Source organism: Bufo bufo, chromosome 8 (assembly GCF_905171765.1).
Source record: "Bufo bufo chromosome 8, aBufBuf1.1, whole genome shotgun sequence".
Lineage (NCBI taxonomy): Eukaryota > Metazoa > Chordata > Amphibia > Anura > Bufonidae > Bufo > Bufo bufo.
This window is the reverse complement of record NC_053396.1, coordinates 12,441,986-12,460,971: the sequence shown is the minus strand read 5'-3', so window position 1 is coordinate 12,460,971 and position 18,986 is coordinate 12,441,986. Positions and strand designations below refer to the sequence as shown.

At 43.5% G+C, this 18,986-nt stretch overlaps 1 protein-coding gene across 1 annotated transcript; it reads right to left on the bottom strand.

Moving 5' to 3' along the window:
• Positions 1 to 4,227: 4,227 nt before the first annotated feature.
• On the bottom strand, positions 4,228 to 18,182 carry LOC120977585 (ficolin-1-B-like). The gene is made up of 6 exons (XM_040405581.1): positions 18,101 to 18,182; positions 17,450 to 17,573; positions 13,616 to 13,757; positions 12,604 to 12,733; positions 8,335 to 8,469; positions 4,228 to 4,490 (listed from the first exon to the last, which is right to left on the bottom strand). The coding sequence occupies exons 1-6, from the start codon at positions 18,180 to 18,182 to the stop codon at positions 4,228 to 4,230; spliced, it is 876 nt and encodes a 291-aa protein (XP_040261515.1).
• Positions 18,183 to 18,986: the final 804 nt, after the last annotated feature.

Here is an 18,986-nt window from a genome sequence, read left to right as displayed (position 1 = left end):
GCAGTTTACAATGGAGATGAGCGCAATGGAAGCGCTCATCTCCCTGTGCCCGGCGGTGGCGGCTGCTCACTTGGGGGGGTCATTTTAGTTGGGGGGGCACATGGGGGGGCACAGCATGATGTAGGGGGGGCCGTGGCCCCCTCTGGCCCCCCCCTGGCGACGCCACTGGCGTACATAGAGAAGTAAGGGCCCCATAGCAAAGATCAAACCAGACCCCCCACACAGGACAGAAGGGTTTCTGCCTAAACCCTTTTCAATGACCCTTGGGCCATTTTTCCATTGCCTCACTTGCTAAAAGTTGTTCCTTTAGAGTTTAGAGGGTAGAGTCCTGACCAAGTGTTCACCTCCAGTAGAAGAGGAGATAATCTCAGCTAAGACTGGGTCCCCTCTTGCCCTGAGCCCCATAGCAGTTGCATGGTCTGCCGCTATGGTAGTTACGTCCCTGACCATGGTAGGTGGGGGCCCAATCACAGATTTATAAGAGCAAGAAGGTAAGAGCAAGTTGTAATGTAGGACTTCCATGCTTGGATAGTGGCTTTCATTGTAGGGAGAATTGTTGGGAAGTTTTTTATTTTGCCTACTAACGAGGCCAGTAGTGTAGAGCGTAGGTCTTTATGTTTAGTTATATTGTTTTCTATGTCTACCCACAGCTTATCTTTTGAGGGATACCACCAAGCTCTGGATTGGTCTAATATAGTCGCCATATGATATAATCTTATTTCAGGCATTCCCAAACCCCCGTGTTTTTTATGCCTAGTTAGGATACCGGTTGCTATTCTTTATTAGCCCATATAAATCTACTAAGTTGGGATTGGAGTTTTTGTATTAAATATCTCGGGATATGTAAAGGGATGGTACGGAAAAAATATAAGATTTTGGGTAAGATTATCATTTTATATAATACGAGTCTACCCCACCACGAAACCTCATAAGAGCTCAAATGATTGATATTTTTTTGTAATTTGAGTGTTAAAGAATTGAAGTTATTTTTTTTATCAAATTCTCCATAGGGTAGCAAAGATTTATGCCCAGATATGGGATAATATTATCTTGCCATCTATATGGGAAGTAGATTGTTATTATTGGATATGTTCATGCCTAGCTTTAAGGATTTCATGTCGTTTACTTTATAATATGATAATGAGTTAAATTTATGTATTAAAGAATGTATTTTTTCCAGGGATCTAATAGGGTCCGCTATACAGATTATGATATCGTCTGCGAATAGACCCATTTTATGGGTTATATTACCTATTTTTATGCCGGTTATCTGTAAGGCTAAGATAAATAATATAGGGGAGAGAGGACAACCTTGGCGGGTGCCATTTGTCATAGAGAATGGGCAGGAGAGTATACCATTTGTCAGAACTCTAGCTGTGGGGTTTTGATATAGGGCCTGAAATCCTTTTAGGATGGGACCGTTAAGACCAAATTTCTCAAGAGTAGAGAACATATACCCCCAGTGTATTCTATCAAATGCCTTCTCTGCGTCCAAAGATAGGAGCAGAGAAGGCATCTTTTCTGTTTCAATGTGTGCCGTCTGAGGCCAGTCTATTCGAGACGAAGCCGACCTGATCCAGTTTCACCAGCAGAGGAATGATGTCTGATAATCTTGAGGAAATGATCTTCACATACATTTTTATGTCTGAGTTAATAAGTGAAATCGGTCGGGAATTAGTCACCACTGATGGGTCCTTGTCTTGTTTGGGGATAGTGATAATAGTAGCTTGTGAAATTTCTTTGGGAAAGTGTCCTGTTGCTAAAGCATGGTTAAATAGTTCTAGTAAGTAAGGGCATAGCAAGTCTGAGTAATTTTTATAGTACTCGTTGGAAAAAGTATCGGGTCCAGGGTCTTTTTTTAAGCTTTAAGGAATCTATGGCCTTGGCCACTTCTTGTTTAGTGAAAGGGGCGTTGAGTAGGGAACGACCAATATTGATTTTTTAGAGCCGATACCGATATTCTGTAAACTTTCAGGCCGATAACCGATAATTTATACCAATATTTTATATATTATAATATATATTATATTAGTTGGTAGTCATTGAGGTGGTGGAAATTTGCATTTGGCACTAGTATTTTATAAATGTACGGTAAATTATAAATTAATAAAGCCCTTAGTTGGTAGTCAATTTATAATTTCCATTTATAATATACTAGTGCCAAATGCCAATTTTCACACCATCTCACTGACTTTTTTAACCCCTATCAGACCTCAGATCAGACTTTATTTACCCCTATCAGACCCCAGATCAGACTTTATTTACCCCTATCAGACCTCAGATCAGACTTTATTTATCCCCTATCAGACCTCAGATCAGACTTTAATTAACCCCTATCAGACCTCAGATCAGACTTTAATTAACCCCTATCAGACCTCAGATCAGACTTTAATTAACCCCTATCAGACCTCAGATCAGACTTTATTTATCCCCTATCAGACCTCAGATCAGACTTTATTTAACTCCTATCAGACCCCAGATCAGACTTTAATTAACCCCTATCAGACCTCAGATCAGACTTTATTTATCCCCTATCAGACCTCAGATCAGACTTTAATTAACCCCTATCAGACCTCAGATCAGACTTTAATTAACCCCTATCAGACCTCAGATCAGACTTTAATTAACCCCATCAGACCTCAGATCAGACTTTATTTATCCCCTATCAGACCTCAGATCAGACTTTAATTAACCCCTATCAGACCTCAGATCAGACTTTAATTAACCCCTATCAGACCTCAGATCAGACTTTATTTATCCCCTATCAGACCTCAGATTAGACTTTATTTAACTCCTATCAGACCTCAGATCAGACTTTAACCCCTATCAGACCTCATATCAGACTTTGTATAACCCCTATCAGACCTCAGATGAATAAAATAAAAAAACTCCTCACCTCTCCTGCACCGCGGCTCCTGTTCATCTCCGGGTCCGGTGTCGCGCTCCCCTGTGTTCTCCGGCCTGCGCTGCACTGTCACCTGACAGCGTGCAGCGTCAGGTCATAGTGCGCGCACTACGTCCTGGCGCTGTAAGGGGGCAGGACAGTGCAGCGCGGGCCCTATCAAAGAAGACCAGGGAGGTTGAGTATCGGAAGCGCTTTCTGCACTTCTTCCCTGCTCCCGGCACCCGATGCATACTAGTGAGCTTTATACGCATTATAGGCATATTGGCATATTGGCAAGGTTAGATGCCGATACCAATAATGTGCAAAATCCTTAATGTCGGCCGATAATATCGGTGCTTCCGATAATCGGTCGATCCCTAGCGTTGAGCTCCTCTAATAGGTGAGCAGGTATGGTGGGAAGGTGTATAGAGTTTAGGAATTGTTTAATATTTCCCAAATCTGGTTGTGTAATAGTCTGGTCATCCTTGAGATTGTATAGTGATTTATAATATGTTGAGGATTATATCATTTGTTGTTATCTGTTAATCTCGTTAAGTATGCTATTTTGGTCTTGATTCTCATCTTTTTGACTCGGTTTTCCATAAATGAGGAGGCTTTATTGGTTTGACTATAATATTATAATTTGAGTCTTGTAATACAATGTTCATAGTCATCCAATAGTATAGAACGGATTTCATCTCTTAATTTTGTTACGAGAGTTAAAGCCTGTGGGTTGGTGTTTATTTTATATTAGTTTTCACCTTTTTTTAAGGCTTCTAATTTTTCTTTTAGTTTTTTCAGTTTTTCCTTTTTGTAATGAGCATCGTATTTTATTAATAGGCCTCCAATATAAGCCTTGTGAGCATTCCAGAGTGTGAATCAGGGGGTCGTTCATTTTAAAGTAATCCTGGATTTCTTTTTTCGAGGAAAGCTGTATTTCTTTATTTGTGATCAGGTAGTTGTTTATGAGCCATATATAATGTGAGTTTTGGGTGGCTTTCTCTTTTATTGTGATAATGACAGGTGCATGTTCGGACCATGTTATCTGTGCTTTATATATTAGTTGTAGGGAATGTCTGGTCGTTGAGCAGTAATCTATTCTTGTGTATATGTTATGGCATGATGGAAAAAACGTATAGTCCCTTTTCATTAGCATTAACACATCTCCATGAATCCTATAAGTCATTATTCATTAACGTAATGTGGGGGAAGATCTCCTCCTCCTACTCAGCTATGATATTAAAGTCACTCGTCCTGAGGACCTCTTTCTATAGGACCTACTTCACTTGTTCTCTGATCCACACACACAGGAATCTGGCTGCACTTCTCAGACTTTGACCTAGCTAGTTTATAATAGGGCGAAACTTCATTTCTGAAGACTTTAGGGAGTAATGGTAGCCTCTGAAATGGTACCAGATGACCCCACCGGAAAATTGTGAGTGTTCACCCTTCAGGTATTCTCCATTGAGGTGGCTTTGATGGCAGCTTTCAAACCACCAGGCTCCTTTGAAGTATTTGGCACAAGATGTTTCATCGCTTTCAGAGTTGTCTCTATGTTTATCTTTGGTGGAGAAGCTCTTACCCCTGTGTTCTTCTAGGGAATCGTCTAAAAAAAATAAAAATAAAGTAAAACTAAACAATTTAAAGCTTTATTCACAATATGAAATATTTTTTCCCTCCAGCCTGTGAAGTTCTGGTGCTCGTTTTATTTAATCCAAAAATACTTTCTATTTAAAGGGCATCTGTCAGCAGTTTTGTCCCTATGACACTGGATGACCTGTTACATGTGCGCTCGGCAGCTGAAGGCATCTGTGTTGGTCCCATATTCATATGTGCCCGCATTGCTGAGAAAAATGATGTTTTATTATATGCCAATGAGCTTCGAGGAGCAACGTTCCCCCGAGAGACTCTTCTCTTTCTGCAACTGCCGCGCCCTCTCTGACAGGACCGGGGAGAGCAAACGTGATTGTTATAGGAAAATATGGTTCCAGCCAGACCCTCGCTCTGATGACCACACAAATATGCCTAATAATTGGATAAGATACTTGGGTGGTCAAAAAGTGGCGTCGATGGTGGGGGCTAGGACACAGAAAGATATAAGCTATGTGAAACTTGGGGGCTTTGGCTCTTTCTCTGCATGTATATACTGTAAATATGATGTAAACATATATATAATTCCCAGTAGACTTTATATATGTACATATAAATATTTGTAGCCTGTAGTTGTTTGCCATTTACACGTGGGACTGTGGATTCTGTGGCTTGTCCGTCTTTATGGATGTGTAGATTATACAGTATATGCAATTTATATATGAGTCTCTACATGTACAAGGTACTGGATGTGAGTTGGCTAGATATAGATCCAGTAGATGGTATATTGGTGGTATATTGTTTGTGTATATACACTCACCTAAAGAATTATTAGTGCCCCCATACTAATACGGTGTTGGACCCCCTTTTGCCTTCAGAACTGCCTTAATTCTACGTGGCATTGATTCCACAAGGTGCTGATAGCATTCTTTAGAAATGTTGGCCCATATTGATAGGATAGCATCTTGCAGTTGATGGAGATTTGAGGGATGCACATCCAGGGCACGAAGCTCCCGTTCCACCACATCCCAAAGACGCTCTATTGGGTTGGAGATCTGGTGACTGTCGGGGCTATTTTAGTGCAGTGAATTTTGGTGAGCTCGTGCAAATTGTAGCCTCTTTTTCCTATTTGTAGTGGAGATGAGTGGTACCCGGTGGGGTCTTCTGCTGTTGTAGCCCATCCGCCTCAAGGTTGTGCGTGTTGTGGCTTCACAAATGCTTTGCTGCAGACCTCGGTTGTAACGAGTGGTTATTTCAGTCAACGTTGCTCTTCTATCAGCTTGAATCAGTCGGCCCATTCTCCTCTGACCTCTAGCATCCACAAGGCATTTTTGCCCACAGGACTGCCGCATACTGGATGTTTTTCCCTTTTCACACCATTCTTTGTAAACCCTAGAAATGGTTGTGCGTGAAAATCCCAGTAACTGAGCAGATTGTGAAATACTCAGACCGGCCCGTCTGGCACCAACAACCATGCCATGCTCGAAATTGCTTAAATCACCTTTCTTTCCCATTCTGACATTCAGTTTGGAGTTCAGGAGATTGTCTTGACCAGGAGCACCCCCCTAAATGCATTGAAGCAACTGCCATGTGATTGGTTGACTAGATAATTGCATTAATGAGAAATAGAACAGGTGTTCCTAATAATTCTTAAGGTGAGTGTATATATATATATATATATATATATATATATATTATACACAATATTAGCCACACTTGCTTAGTATCCAGGGAGGGCAGGAAAGGAGGCAGCTGTGTTTTGTTGTGTCCTCCATGTAATGAGTTGTATTTGTATCTTCTATCACCTCTATGTTATCAGTAAAGTATTTTTATATATAATTATGTGTGAGGGTTGTACGTTACTCCTGGGGTGTATATGCAACAGGCGTCCCCCAGGGCAATTCAGTCCCAGTGGTTAGGAATGGCGAGTGGTGATGAGGCCTGATACTTTTGTGTCGTGGTGCTCCTACCAGGATACTGTCACTCCCCGGGGTTAGCCTCCGTAGCAAAAAAAGAGTAGTAGTTGGTGGAATAAGTAGAGTCCAGACTTGGTGAAGTTTAATGGTTTTACTTGAATCAATTGGTGTCATCCAAACGATATTTGATCTTTCTCTTGGCTCCCGCAGGCTAAGGGTAAACTGACAAGTGAACCTGAATACTTAGCTTTTTCTTTCTCTTTGTTAATCTCTGAATTCAGCCTGGTTACTGGACCTTTTAGAGGTTCTGTTACCGTTGAATGGGGTGCCTTTGGCCGTTGACCACCTCGTAATACTCAATCTATGAACTGCAAGGAGTAGGGGTGCTTTACAAGCTGCTTTCCCTGGAAGAATCCTGCTGCAGGAGGGGGTCGCTCCCCTCACTGTTCCATGTCTCATCTCTTTACAACTATCAACAAAACTTCAGCTTCCTGCAACCCCTCTCTTAGTGGGAAGCGGGCCTAGCCCACTTTTGCCCCAAAGGGGGATAATGGAATAGTTTGTTCCATTCTGACTAAAGATCTCTGCCAGATAAACTGCTAATTGCTGGAAAACCAGGCATATTACATGTAATAATAGTTGCATAATACATTAAGGCACAGTATAAGAGGACCTGGAATTAAATACACAGATGACATTCTTTCCTAGTCTTTAGAGACAGTAGCTAGGTGTAGGAATGGTAGTGCCTACTGTGGGGTACTACATATAAAGGACTGGAGGGGGTCTATATCATACACAGAATAAGTGGGTTCTAGAGGATGCAAAGACAACAGTCTAGGAACTGAATAAAAGATATGAAATACAGAGATAGATATATACATCTCCCATCTCCAATAGGCAAAAATCCCCCTTTTCAGTGATCACGTCTGGCTCTGTCAATCAAAGTTCAGAGGGCGCAGCTTTTGCAGAGAGAGCAGAGCCCCTAGGTGTAATGGTAACGCTCCCCTTGCTCCTAGAGGCTCATTTGGTTATATTAAAAGTTCATTTTTCTGAGCAATGCGGGCACATATGAACGTGGGACCAACAGTAGAAACCCAGTGGCTATAACACCCGCTGTGCTCACGAGTGGTTGCTGTTTTTGAACCCAGCACTTCCTCTGCACATGTACAATGGCGATGCCATCAATTTGCCATCAAACAGTCAGCAAACCTCATCATCTCGTGACAGAGACTGCACCTTGTATTTAATATTGCTGGATGTACTGCAAGTTATTCTTTGCACTCACTAATGAAAGCTCTTGAATGATTTCTCTTACATCTGCCTGATTCCTTCAAACCACCTTTTGACTGCACTGAACCCCAGGGATCGTGGGCCTTAGGGAAGTACACGGGGACACTACATCTCATCAGGGCCACTACCACTCCTCTACACCGGCTCCTCAGGGGCTTGCTGCAAAACCACATACAGAGTACATCACAACAGCATGGATTCACAGAATAAGAGTCTGGGTACTGAACTGGGAGGCCTGCAGTCCAGACCTTTCACCAATAAAAAAACATTTGGTGCATCTTAAAAAAAATCTGTCAAAGAAGAAGACTTTGAGGAGCTAGAATCCTACATCAGACAAGAATGGTACAACGTTCCTCTCCCAGACCTCCAGCATCGGATCTCCTCACTTCCCAGATGGGATCTCCTCACTTCCCAGATGTTTACAGACTGTTGTTGATAGAGGAAGGGGTAGGCAATGGTAGAAAGGGCCCTGTCCTAATATTTTTGAGATGTGTTGCTGATATCAAGATCTAAATGAGTTAGTTTTTTTTAATGAAATGGTAAAATGTCCAACTTTTTTAGAATTGGGGTCGTAGCTTCCACCATGTTTTTTTGCGTTGTGACTATGGTAGATACCACAAAGATGACAAATAGATGAGTAATGGGTTCTCTTACCTACGGTTCCTTCAATGAAATCACCAAGGCTCAAACTGTAGAAGTCGTCTTCTCCATTAATGCTGAAATTTTGGTATGTGGCATAGGTTCGACTATTCTCAAAATCTTCTAAATCCACACGGAGCTGGAAGTAGCCTATAAGACAGCATATCAAATATGAATATGGCAGCATTTTAAGGGATTTTGCACCCAAATCTATCTTTAGAAAACTCAGATTCTTATAGCAAGATATTCTGCTATTGTTGTGAGCCATTGTTTCCCTAGCATTTTGTCAGACATTACTCAGCTTGACAACAAAAAGGGCAAAGGCAAACTCATTATATCCCATAGATCAGTGTAAACTGGAGAAACCACGAATATCATCATCCAGGACATTTATTAAGCCAAGGAGGGCCAGATTTAGAATTAGGCACCTAAGGGCATGTACCTAGGGTGCCGTCCACCAGGGTTTGAGAGTTTTTAGTTTTTTTTTTCATTTTTAACACCACAGGTGTGTATGTGTGTGTGTGTGTGTGTGGCTAATGCTATTGGCTGATAACAGAAAGAACTAGAGAGCTCTAGATACAATCTCAGTGACTAGAGCAGGAACTGAAGGATCTGTGATGAGAGGGCTGCAGCTATCGATTATTTTAGTAATCAAGTATTGTACCAATTAATCCAGCGATTAATCAAGTACTCTAATAAGAAAAAACTAATTAAAATAACATTTTCTATTAAAACTCATCAGCCCCCCTGCCACCAGTCTCCCCCCCCCAGTTCCATCAGTTCCCCCTTCCTTGTGCCGTCAGTTCCCCCTTCCTAGTTGTGCCATCAGTTTCCTCCTCCTTTGTGCCATCAGTTTCCCTCTCCCTTGTGCCATCAGTTTCCCCCTCCATTGTGCCATCAGTTCCCCTCTGTGGTGCCATCAGTTCCACCTCCCTTGTGCCATTAGCTTCCCCCCAGTGCCATCAATTGCTCCCCTCCAGTTCCCCCTCCAATGCAATTAGTTCCTCCAGCAGTGCCACCAGTTCCTCCTCCAATTCCACCAGTTCCCCCTCCAATGCCACCAGCTACTCCCCCAATGCCACCAGCTCCCCCCCAGTGCCACCAGCTTCCCCATGTCATCAGTTGCTTCCCCTTCCAGTGCCACCAGCTCTTCCCCAATGCCACCAGCTCCCCCCAGTGCCACCAGCTTCCCCATGTCATCAGTTGCTTCCCCTTCCAGTGCCATCGGCTCCCCCTCCAAAGCCACCAGCTCCCCCCAGTGCCACCAGCTTCCCCATGTCATCAGTTGCTTCCCCTTCCAGTGCCACCAGCTCTTCCCCAATGTCACCAGCTCCCCCCAGTGCCACCAGCTTCCCCATGTCATCAGTTGCTTCCCCTTCCAGTGCCATCAGCTCCCCCTCCAAAGCCACCAGCTGACCCCAGTGCCACCAGCTGACCCCAGTGCCACCAGCTGACCCCACTCCCTCTCCTAACCATCAGTGCCCAGCCGCAGCGCCAGTGAACTAAAATGTCCTGAAGATGTGTGTAAGTCAGGATCCAGTGCAGCGCTGTGCGGGCAGGCCTGTGACCATGGAGCGTAAGTAATAGCAAGCTTCTCACGCTCCGTGGTCACATGGCACAAACGAATCATCAATGCAAAAAATTTGCATCGAGGATTTTTTTGTGTCGAGTTAATCGATTAATTCTAGTAATCGTTTCAGCTCTAGATGGGGCAGAGCTCAGCAATCGAGAGTAGAAGTGGCGGTGAAGGGCCTGTGATAACATCAAAGTCCTGTGATCGGTGCAGGAGGGGTTGGAGCTCAACAGTGAAGAGCAGAAGTGGTGGGTTAGGACCTGTGATTATGTCGTGTGACATAATGGGGGAGCTTTGGTGGAAACGCGATGGATTCAGTGTAAGAACCAGAGAAATGCTGGGAGTTGTAGTTCTCTCCTCTTCTACCCCCACTCTGTAATGTTCTCTGACATCACATAATAAGAGCCTGGACATGCTGGGAGTTATAGTCTTCTCTTATACTTCCACTCCTGTAATGTCCAATAGCAAACTCTTGAAAGCAGCGAGGAAAGGCGTTAAATATTACAAGTAGGCTCCAAGTTTGGTGAGTAAAGCAATGATAAAGGGGGCATCTCTGTAATTGTACTGATCCGGAGAATGAATGGCACAAATCAGTTTTACTACAAAGGGAATGCTGTAAAAACAAAATCCATAAAACTGGTGGAATTACATTTTTTTCCAATCCAATTCCGCCTCATTTAGATTTTTCCAGTGGCTTTCGGTTAAAAGGGTTATCTCTTGATTAATGTAAAAAATGAAAATCAAACATCAGTCTCTATCTAACTAAGCTAGAACCAGCCCTGTACCTCACATGCACCTAGCCTTTCTGCTGCCTGAGGCGAAAAACGGAACCCCCCCCCCAATGCCTATTTCTTAACTTAACCCCTTTTCCACAATGCAAGCGCTCATTGCCCATGGCCCTTCCGCTGCCCTGGTGCTGCCTGAGGCAATGGCCTCATTGGTGGTGCACCCCTGCTCACATGGATCCAGAGATCTTCCCATTCATTGCTCCAATTGTGCCCTTTCTCAGGAGGTATCTTGCTGCAGCTGGTACCAGTTGAAGGATGGAACTGAGCATGAGCGTCCAACTCAGTGCTGATAGATTTAGTTGAATAACTTAGTGGATATACAATTTTTTTTTATTACATCCAGTTACAAAACTTTTCCGACACAGATGCGGTTTTGAAAAATGTGGAATATTTTTTGTGGGACAACCCCTGTGTGACGAATACTGCACCTCGCTGCCGCCGGACGTCAAATACGTAGAGCCAGCGAGATACGGTAGGGTAACTGGTTACCAAGGCGTGATGTTACGCCGTCCCTGAGGAGCAGGTAAGGTCAGTCTTGGTACAGTGTTCACAGACTCCTCCTGTCCACACGGGCACAGAGAGGCAACAAGCTGAGGGAGTCTGGTCACTGCCCCAGTGAAACAGCGCTGTCTCAGCCCGGGAAAACCGCCACCAGCTTCTTGTTTGATATAAGCCCGGGCCGCTAATGGGATTATATAGGGTGATAAACCAACCCGCAGTAGCATATAACTAGGCCGAAACACGGACGTTGGGATTCTTGATTGAGATACCAGAACAACACAAGATTAAATTATATATTTAATTGCCTTAAGGGCTCACTAGGTATAACACAATATACACAGAAAATATATACAGTGGTCTGAGTGGTAAATACCGATGGCGTGGTACAACAGGGTTAGGCAGAACAAAAGCCAGTTTACCAGATGGATGAGTCCTTTGGGTGGTGATTAATAATGGGTTTTTGTAAGGCTTAGCTGTAGTCACATTGGAGGCAGTGATGTCAGCCGTTTCCAGGTCCTTTCCAAACATGTATGCAGCGTGACCCCCCTTCAGAAGAAAAAACACGCCTGCTTGCTGGCACAAGCCTTTTGACCTGTAGCCGTCCCCTCCCCTCCCGGCCTCTGGGAGGAGTCTACTCCCCCTCTTTTGGCGCTAGCAGCAAATGAGTCACAAAACCGATTAGGGCTCTGAGCTCCAGACCAGAATGTCGCAGGGAGGTGGTTCTGGGACCAATGGATCCACCTGGGTTCCGGCTACCAGTAGAGTCCAAGCATGGTACCGTTATTTGGTTTCTGTGGGGAGATATGTATATCTCCCCTCCCTGGCATCCCACCACCAAACTATAACCACAGGCCTGTTCATCGTGGCCACAGGGACACAAATATATATCTGGTTTAGGTCTGCGATTGATGGGCGATTCATAATTCCTTATGAATTGCCGGCTCCAATATGTCTGATAAGTTGATTGAACTGGGGAATGGCCTAGACTCCCTGCAGGGAAGTTTTCCTGCAGGATCCGTGCTATCTGAATGGAGGTGAGAAATTGTAAACAAAGGTGGCCTGCTAGAAGTTCTCTGCCATTTGGCTGGATTTTGAAGCAGGGCCCCCCTGTGAAGTTCACTACCTCTGCTATCTGACAGCAGATGGCTGGTGTGGGAACATGGCTGACAGTAAATAATAATCCATATTCCTCACACCCTGTAAATGCGCATGTGTATGGAGGAGTTGGGAGGGATAGCTTAAGGACTAAAGAGCGTTTGGCTATCAGCTATCTAGATTGTATGGGGATCACTGGGTAGAAGGGGAAGAGGAGTGCCTAGGGGAGCATGAACTGTAAATATGGCCTTGAAGATAAGAATGCTGTAATGGAGGGAAACAATAATGACGCCACCACTGATACAATGACTAGGACTTGATCATTACCTTTGGATGTAAGCTGATGAATATTCTCGTTGCCCAACCAGAATTCACTGAGCTGATTACCAAAACCTCTTCTGTAGGTCTCCCAGTCTTGGTAAAAGTCTATTGAACCGTCCACGCGTCTCTGAAACACCTGGAAGGAAAACTGGATTTAGGGTATTTTCACACTAGCGTTTTTCTTTTCTGGTATTGAGTTCCGTCCTAGGGGCTCAATACCGGAAAAAAAACTGATCAGTTTTACCCTAATGCATTCTGAATGGAGAGCAATCCGTTCAGTATGGATCAGGATGCATCAGTTCAGTTCAGTCTTACGTTTTTTGGCCAAAAATTCTGAACACTTGCCGAAATGCCAGATCCGGCATTCATTTCCATTGAAATGTATTAGTGCCCGATCCGGCATTAAAATTGCCGCATTGACGTATCCGTTCTTCCGGTCCGCGCATGCACAGACCTTTAAATCTGTGGGAAAAAAAAATAATGGATGACACCGGAGAGATGGATCCGGTATTTTAATGTATTTGTCAGACAGATCCGCATCTGGATCTGTCTGACAAATGCCATCCGTTTGCATCCAGATTGCGACAGAACTGCCTGCCGGAATCCTCTGCCGCAAGTGTGAACGTACCCTTACAGATCTTATCCTTGGCCATTATCATGTTCTGATCCACGTAAAGTGTCCATCATTTAACGAAAAGCCAATTTTTTTTGCAAGTTTGGAGACATTGGATTGCAAAAGTTTGTTAAAACCATGACTATAGTTATCTTTGGTATGATTTCCCCTGATGATAAATTACTACAGAGACCTTCATTTCTCCTCTTCATCTCTTTTTTCTTCTCATTTCACAGTCCCTTAAACTTTTTCCATTACATCTTATTCCTCCTGCCCTCGTCACTTCTCTTTCCCCTCTTCATATTTGTTCCTTTTAGAGCCACTAATCTCTCAATAATTACAGAGCTGGTAATTGATGCCACACAATAAAGTCGTCTGAAGGTGCAGTCCTTATTGTAAACTTACTATCCATCCTCCTCCATCCGTAGTCATGTCACATAGCACCATCAGAGGCTGCATGCCGTCTGGGTATATTGTGTACCAGCCATCAAGAACCACGCCTTGGTCCCTCAGCTCCTTACAGTTCTTTGAAGCTACAAAATAAATAGTTATATACGATATATACTTATATTTTATGCATCATAATTGTAGAGGGTCACAGAATATGGTTTACTTTATGGACAATACCAAACAATATTATTACTACTGATAGTAATAGAATAATGAAAAAATATTATACTCCAGAGCTGCACTCACTATTCTGCTGGTGCAGTCACTGTGTACATACATTACTTATCCTGTACTGATCCTGAGTTACATCCTGTATTATACTCCAGAGCTGCACTCACTATTCTGCTGGTGCAGTCACTGTGTACATACATTACTTATCCTGTACTGATCCTGAGTTACATCCTGTATTATACTCCAGAGCTGCACTCACTATTCTGCTGGTGCAGTCACTGTGTACATACATTACTTATCCTGTGCTGATCCTCAGTTACATCCTGTATTATACTCCAGAGCTGCACTCACTATTCTGCTGGTGCAGTCACTGTGTACATACATTACTTATCCTGTACTAATCCTGAGATACATCCTGTATTATACTCCAGAGCTGCACTCACTATTCTGCTGGTGCAGTCACTGTGTACATACATTACCTATCCTGTACTAATCCTGAGATACATCCTGTATTATACTCCAGAGCTGCACTCACTATTCTGCTGGTGCAGTCACTGTACATACATTACATTATTTATCCTGTACTGATCCTGAGTTACATCCAGTATTATACTCCAGAGCTGCACTCACTATTCTGCTGGTGCAGTCACTGTACATACATTACATTATTTATCCTGTACTGATCCTGGGTTACATCCTGTATTATACTCCAGAGCTGCACTCACTATTCTGCTGGTGGAGTCACTGTGTACATACATTACTTATCCTGTACTGATCCTGAGTTACATCCTGTATTATACTCCAGAGCTACACTCACTATTCTGCTGGTGCAGTCACTGTGTACATACATTACTTATCCTGTACTGATCCTGGGTTACATCCTGTATTATACTCCAGAGCTGCACTCACTATTCTGCTGGTGGAGTCACTGTGTACATACATTACTTATCCTGTACTGATCCTGAGTTACATCCTGTATTATACTCCAGAGCTACACTCACTATTCTGCTGGTGCAGTCACTGTGTACATACATTACATATCCTGTACTGATCCTGAGTTACATCCTGTATTATACTCCAAAGCTGCACTCACTATTCTGCTGGTGGAGTCACTGTGTACATACATTACTTATCCTGTACTGATCCTGAGTTACATCCTGTATTATAGTCCAGAGCTGCACTCACTATTCTGCTGGTGCAGTCACTGTGTACATACATTACATATCCTGTACTGATCCTCAGTTACATCCTGTATTATACTCGAGAGCTGCACTCACTATTCTGCTGGTGGAGTCACTGTGTACATACATTACTTATCCTGTGCTGATCCTCAGTTACATCCTGTATTATACTCGAGAGCTGCACTCACTATTCTGCTGGTGGAGTCACTGTGTACATACATTACTTATCCTGTGCTGATCCTCAGTTACATGCTGTATTATACTCCAGAGCTGCACTCACTATTCTGCTGGTGCAGTCACTGTGTATATACATTACATTACTTATCCTGTACTGATCCTGAGTTACATCCTGTATTATACTCTAGAGCTGCACTCACTATTCTGCTGGTGCAGTCACTGTGTACATACATTGCTTATCCTGTACTGATCCTGAGTTACATCCTGCATTATACTCCAGAGCTGCACTCACTATTCTGCTGGTGGAGTCACTGTGTACTTACATACATTCTTACCTGGATCTATCGGAGTGTATGGGTCACCTTTTTCTCCCGTGCCTCCTAAAGAAGAATGACAACAGGTGATTGGTATGATATCCATTAGGTCTATGAAGAAGAGCGAGGTGATGTCTTACCCGTCCACCTAATAGGAGCAGAATACCAACAGGTGATGCCCAGATCCCTCTACATACTACATGGGGCATTCATCGTTTAATAAGGTTTAATGTCAACGCTGTGTTCTACCATTTACCCCTGACTCAATTTAAATCCCCCTATGGTAAAATAGAGCAGTATTACAGCCTAGGTACATGTGCAGATCTTGTTGTTGTGACTTGTTATGGCGCCCCCTGGTGTTCTTCTGATTCCCTTTCAGAATATACATATATTGATTCCAAAGCTGATATGAAGAAACCACTTCTAGTGCTGATTCTTATTGGCCGGCCGCACAATGGCAGGAATCACTCCGCCGTCCATGTTCATAAGGGTCTGAGCAGTAGGACATAGATGCTGAGCAATGGCGCTGCGACCACCGGCTCTGGGCACAAGGTTTATATGAATACCAGACATGGCCAATGAATGGAGAGCGATGCTGGTTTTTCTAACCTCATACAGTCCCTTGAACAAGGGTATAAGAAGGAGAGTTCTTCAAATGTTCCTGCACTTGAGATTACCTCTGTCTCCAGTTGCTCCCTCTTTTCCCATTTGGCCAATAGATCCCCGATCACCTAGATACAAAGGAATATGTTAGCAAAAATTAACTGTAAGAAAGATTTTTTATATCGTTTTGTAGTAGCTCCCATCACTTCTGTGAGGTTGAAGACCCTAGTATGAATTTGAAGACCTCATTTCTTTGTCTAAACAATCATAGACCTAGGAGTGGAGATTCATCTTTCAGAAGCATATCTCCACGTTTAAATTTTTATAAAATTATTATACATTTTTCCCTTTCCCTGTGCCAGGCCCTGTATCTTACTAATGCACTACTTTCTCTGTCTCTCTCCGGAGATCGGTGGAATGTTCACATGACTGAGGTCTCTGTGGAGACTGGATTTCCTCTGACATCACGACCAGGCCTCCCATGATGCACCCTGTCAAAATCCCCGCCTGAATGGTCGTGATGTCGAACCCATATGATCTCTGGTGGACGCTCTCAATCCACAAGCACAGTAGGCGAAGTCCACTTCTTGTCCTATTGAAGCTGTGTGGGAAGAAACATTAGGAGGACACGGCAAGGGGGTGATGGAGGGTGTAGTGGGCAGAGGGTTTTGGCCCAGGGAAGGTTGTAATAGCTGTTTACATTTCAGGCTGATCTTGCAGTTTACAACATGGAGATTGAAGTGAAGACTTTGGAAAAGTTGACAGGTACACTATTATGCTTTGTAGGAGACTATACAAGGTTTGCACAATTAAATTAAGTTTTTTAGGATCCCCCCCCCCCCACTCATTTACTTATTGAATATACTGTATTGTAATGTCTTGTCTGTATGTCACCCACTATATACTATAAATTCTTATATTGTAATATTTGCTGTTATCACTAGATGGTTCTGCTGTAGGAGGACGTAAAAGGAGGTGGTAGCAGGAAGAGAGCGTGGCTGAAGCCACATGGAGTTCCAGGCCAGAAGATCACAGCATTGACCTGGTAATTCATTATCCCCACTCCGTTCTTTAGCCGATCAGCACCCTCCTCTCTCTGGCAAGAAAACACTTCCACCAGGCCCTGACTTTTAGTACTCCTGGCAAGCCCATCGATCGGCTGTTTGAAGGGGTTGTGGTGCTCGGACAGCGCTGAGCACTGTGTATAGAATTAGCAGCCACACAGAAACAACCAATAGAGACCACATGTAGAAACCATACTGTAACACCAAAGACTCGGAATACGGTATACATATAAACACTATTGAATAGACAGTTAGGGTTTTTACTCATTTGCTCATGTACGGTATTCACCTTTTTGTCCCTGAGGTCCTGGAGGTCCCCGCAGTCCCAGATGTCCTGAGATCCCCGGGCAGCCTCTTAGAATAGGCAATTTCCCTGATTCCCCAACACCGATCCATTTCACATCTATTCAGAGGTAAAACGCAAGGATTGTCAAATTTTCTACTACTGAAAATGTTGGTTTCTAAAAAATATTTTCAAATGCTTTATGGACCTTCATTCAAGACCCTTATCTATTAGCCAGAGCAAAGGGGGGTGCATTATAGCCTCTAATGCATGGAGGACCCGGCACAGTTGTTCATTTCAATCAGAATTTTGGGAAATGATAATTTGCACAACTTTTCCTTAAGCGTTGATTGAGCGCTATTTGTGTAGGAATGAACAATTTTTTTTATTTTTAGGAAATACACTTATCCGCTTGCAGTGATAGTCTCTGTTTATAATGAACGTAAGCTCTTCTGTCTAGGGCACAGCACATAACAGCTTCACAAGGCAGTTACAGCCCATAGAAATACATGGAGTCACGTGTACACACAACCTTCTCTAAGAAAGACGTGAGGTGTAAAGGAGCTCCTGGAGCTATCACACATGGGTCCCATTATAGATGCAGAATCAGTTCTTCAAGGCGTCTATCAGATGTGACTGTCACTTACCTGGACAGGTGTCTTCTGCCTGACTGTAGAGTAAGATTGTAGCAAGGAGGAGGCTCAGTATGGTTTGTGGTGAGAAGATCATGGCTTCTTCTCTGGTTGCTAATATTACCGTCTGGTATAGCAGAACTTATACCAGACGTCTGTATATATTGTACTGGGCGTTTAGTTCCTGGGAAACCAATGTAATCAGGCCAATGTCCCTTATTGATTTGTAAGGAGATAAGGCTGTTCTTCTTCTTGTGTAACCTAGCAGGTCATAAGGTTAGTGGTCAGCAAGACTGCCACATAATGATCCCGTGTATATATACAGTAGCTACACTGTCCTACTAATTTTAAACTGGTCTCCCAATATGTGCCCTGAGTGGTAGCCTCAGTGCCCCCATATATACCATCCACATTGCCCTCATGGTTGTTAGCCACACATTTATCACCTTTACTTAATCTATACTTGTCCTTCATTCTCAGCAGTCTCCCCTGCTTTTCTGCACTTAGCACTGTGTAGACCATAGGATTCCCGTGAATGATGTAGATATATAAGATCAGTGCCCCCTGCCCCCTCCCATCTACAAGTGCAATGAATGCAGATAAGGGCAAAACAACCATCTGGTGGGATCAGATCTATTGGAGAACATTCCTGATACTAGAGGATGTGCACAGGTAGTAGCTGCACCTGTCCCTGGTGCCTGAAGAAGCCCTGAGACTCCTCTGCCCAATAAGCCCTTGGACAGCTTTCCACTTGTATTGGCAGTGCCCTTGCCATTGGTCCTGGTTATGGTATAGCACTCATCTGGTATCTGTGGGTGCCCAAAAAAACAACACATTGGCATGACTGACTCTGCTAATAGACATGATTCCTCCCCACCCTTAATAAAGCCACGCTTGACAC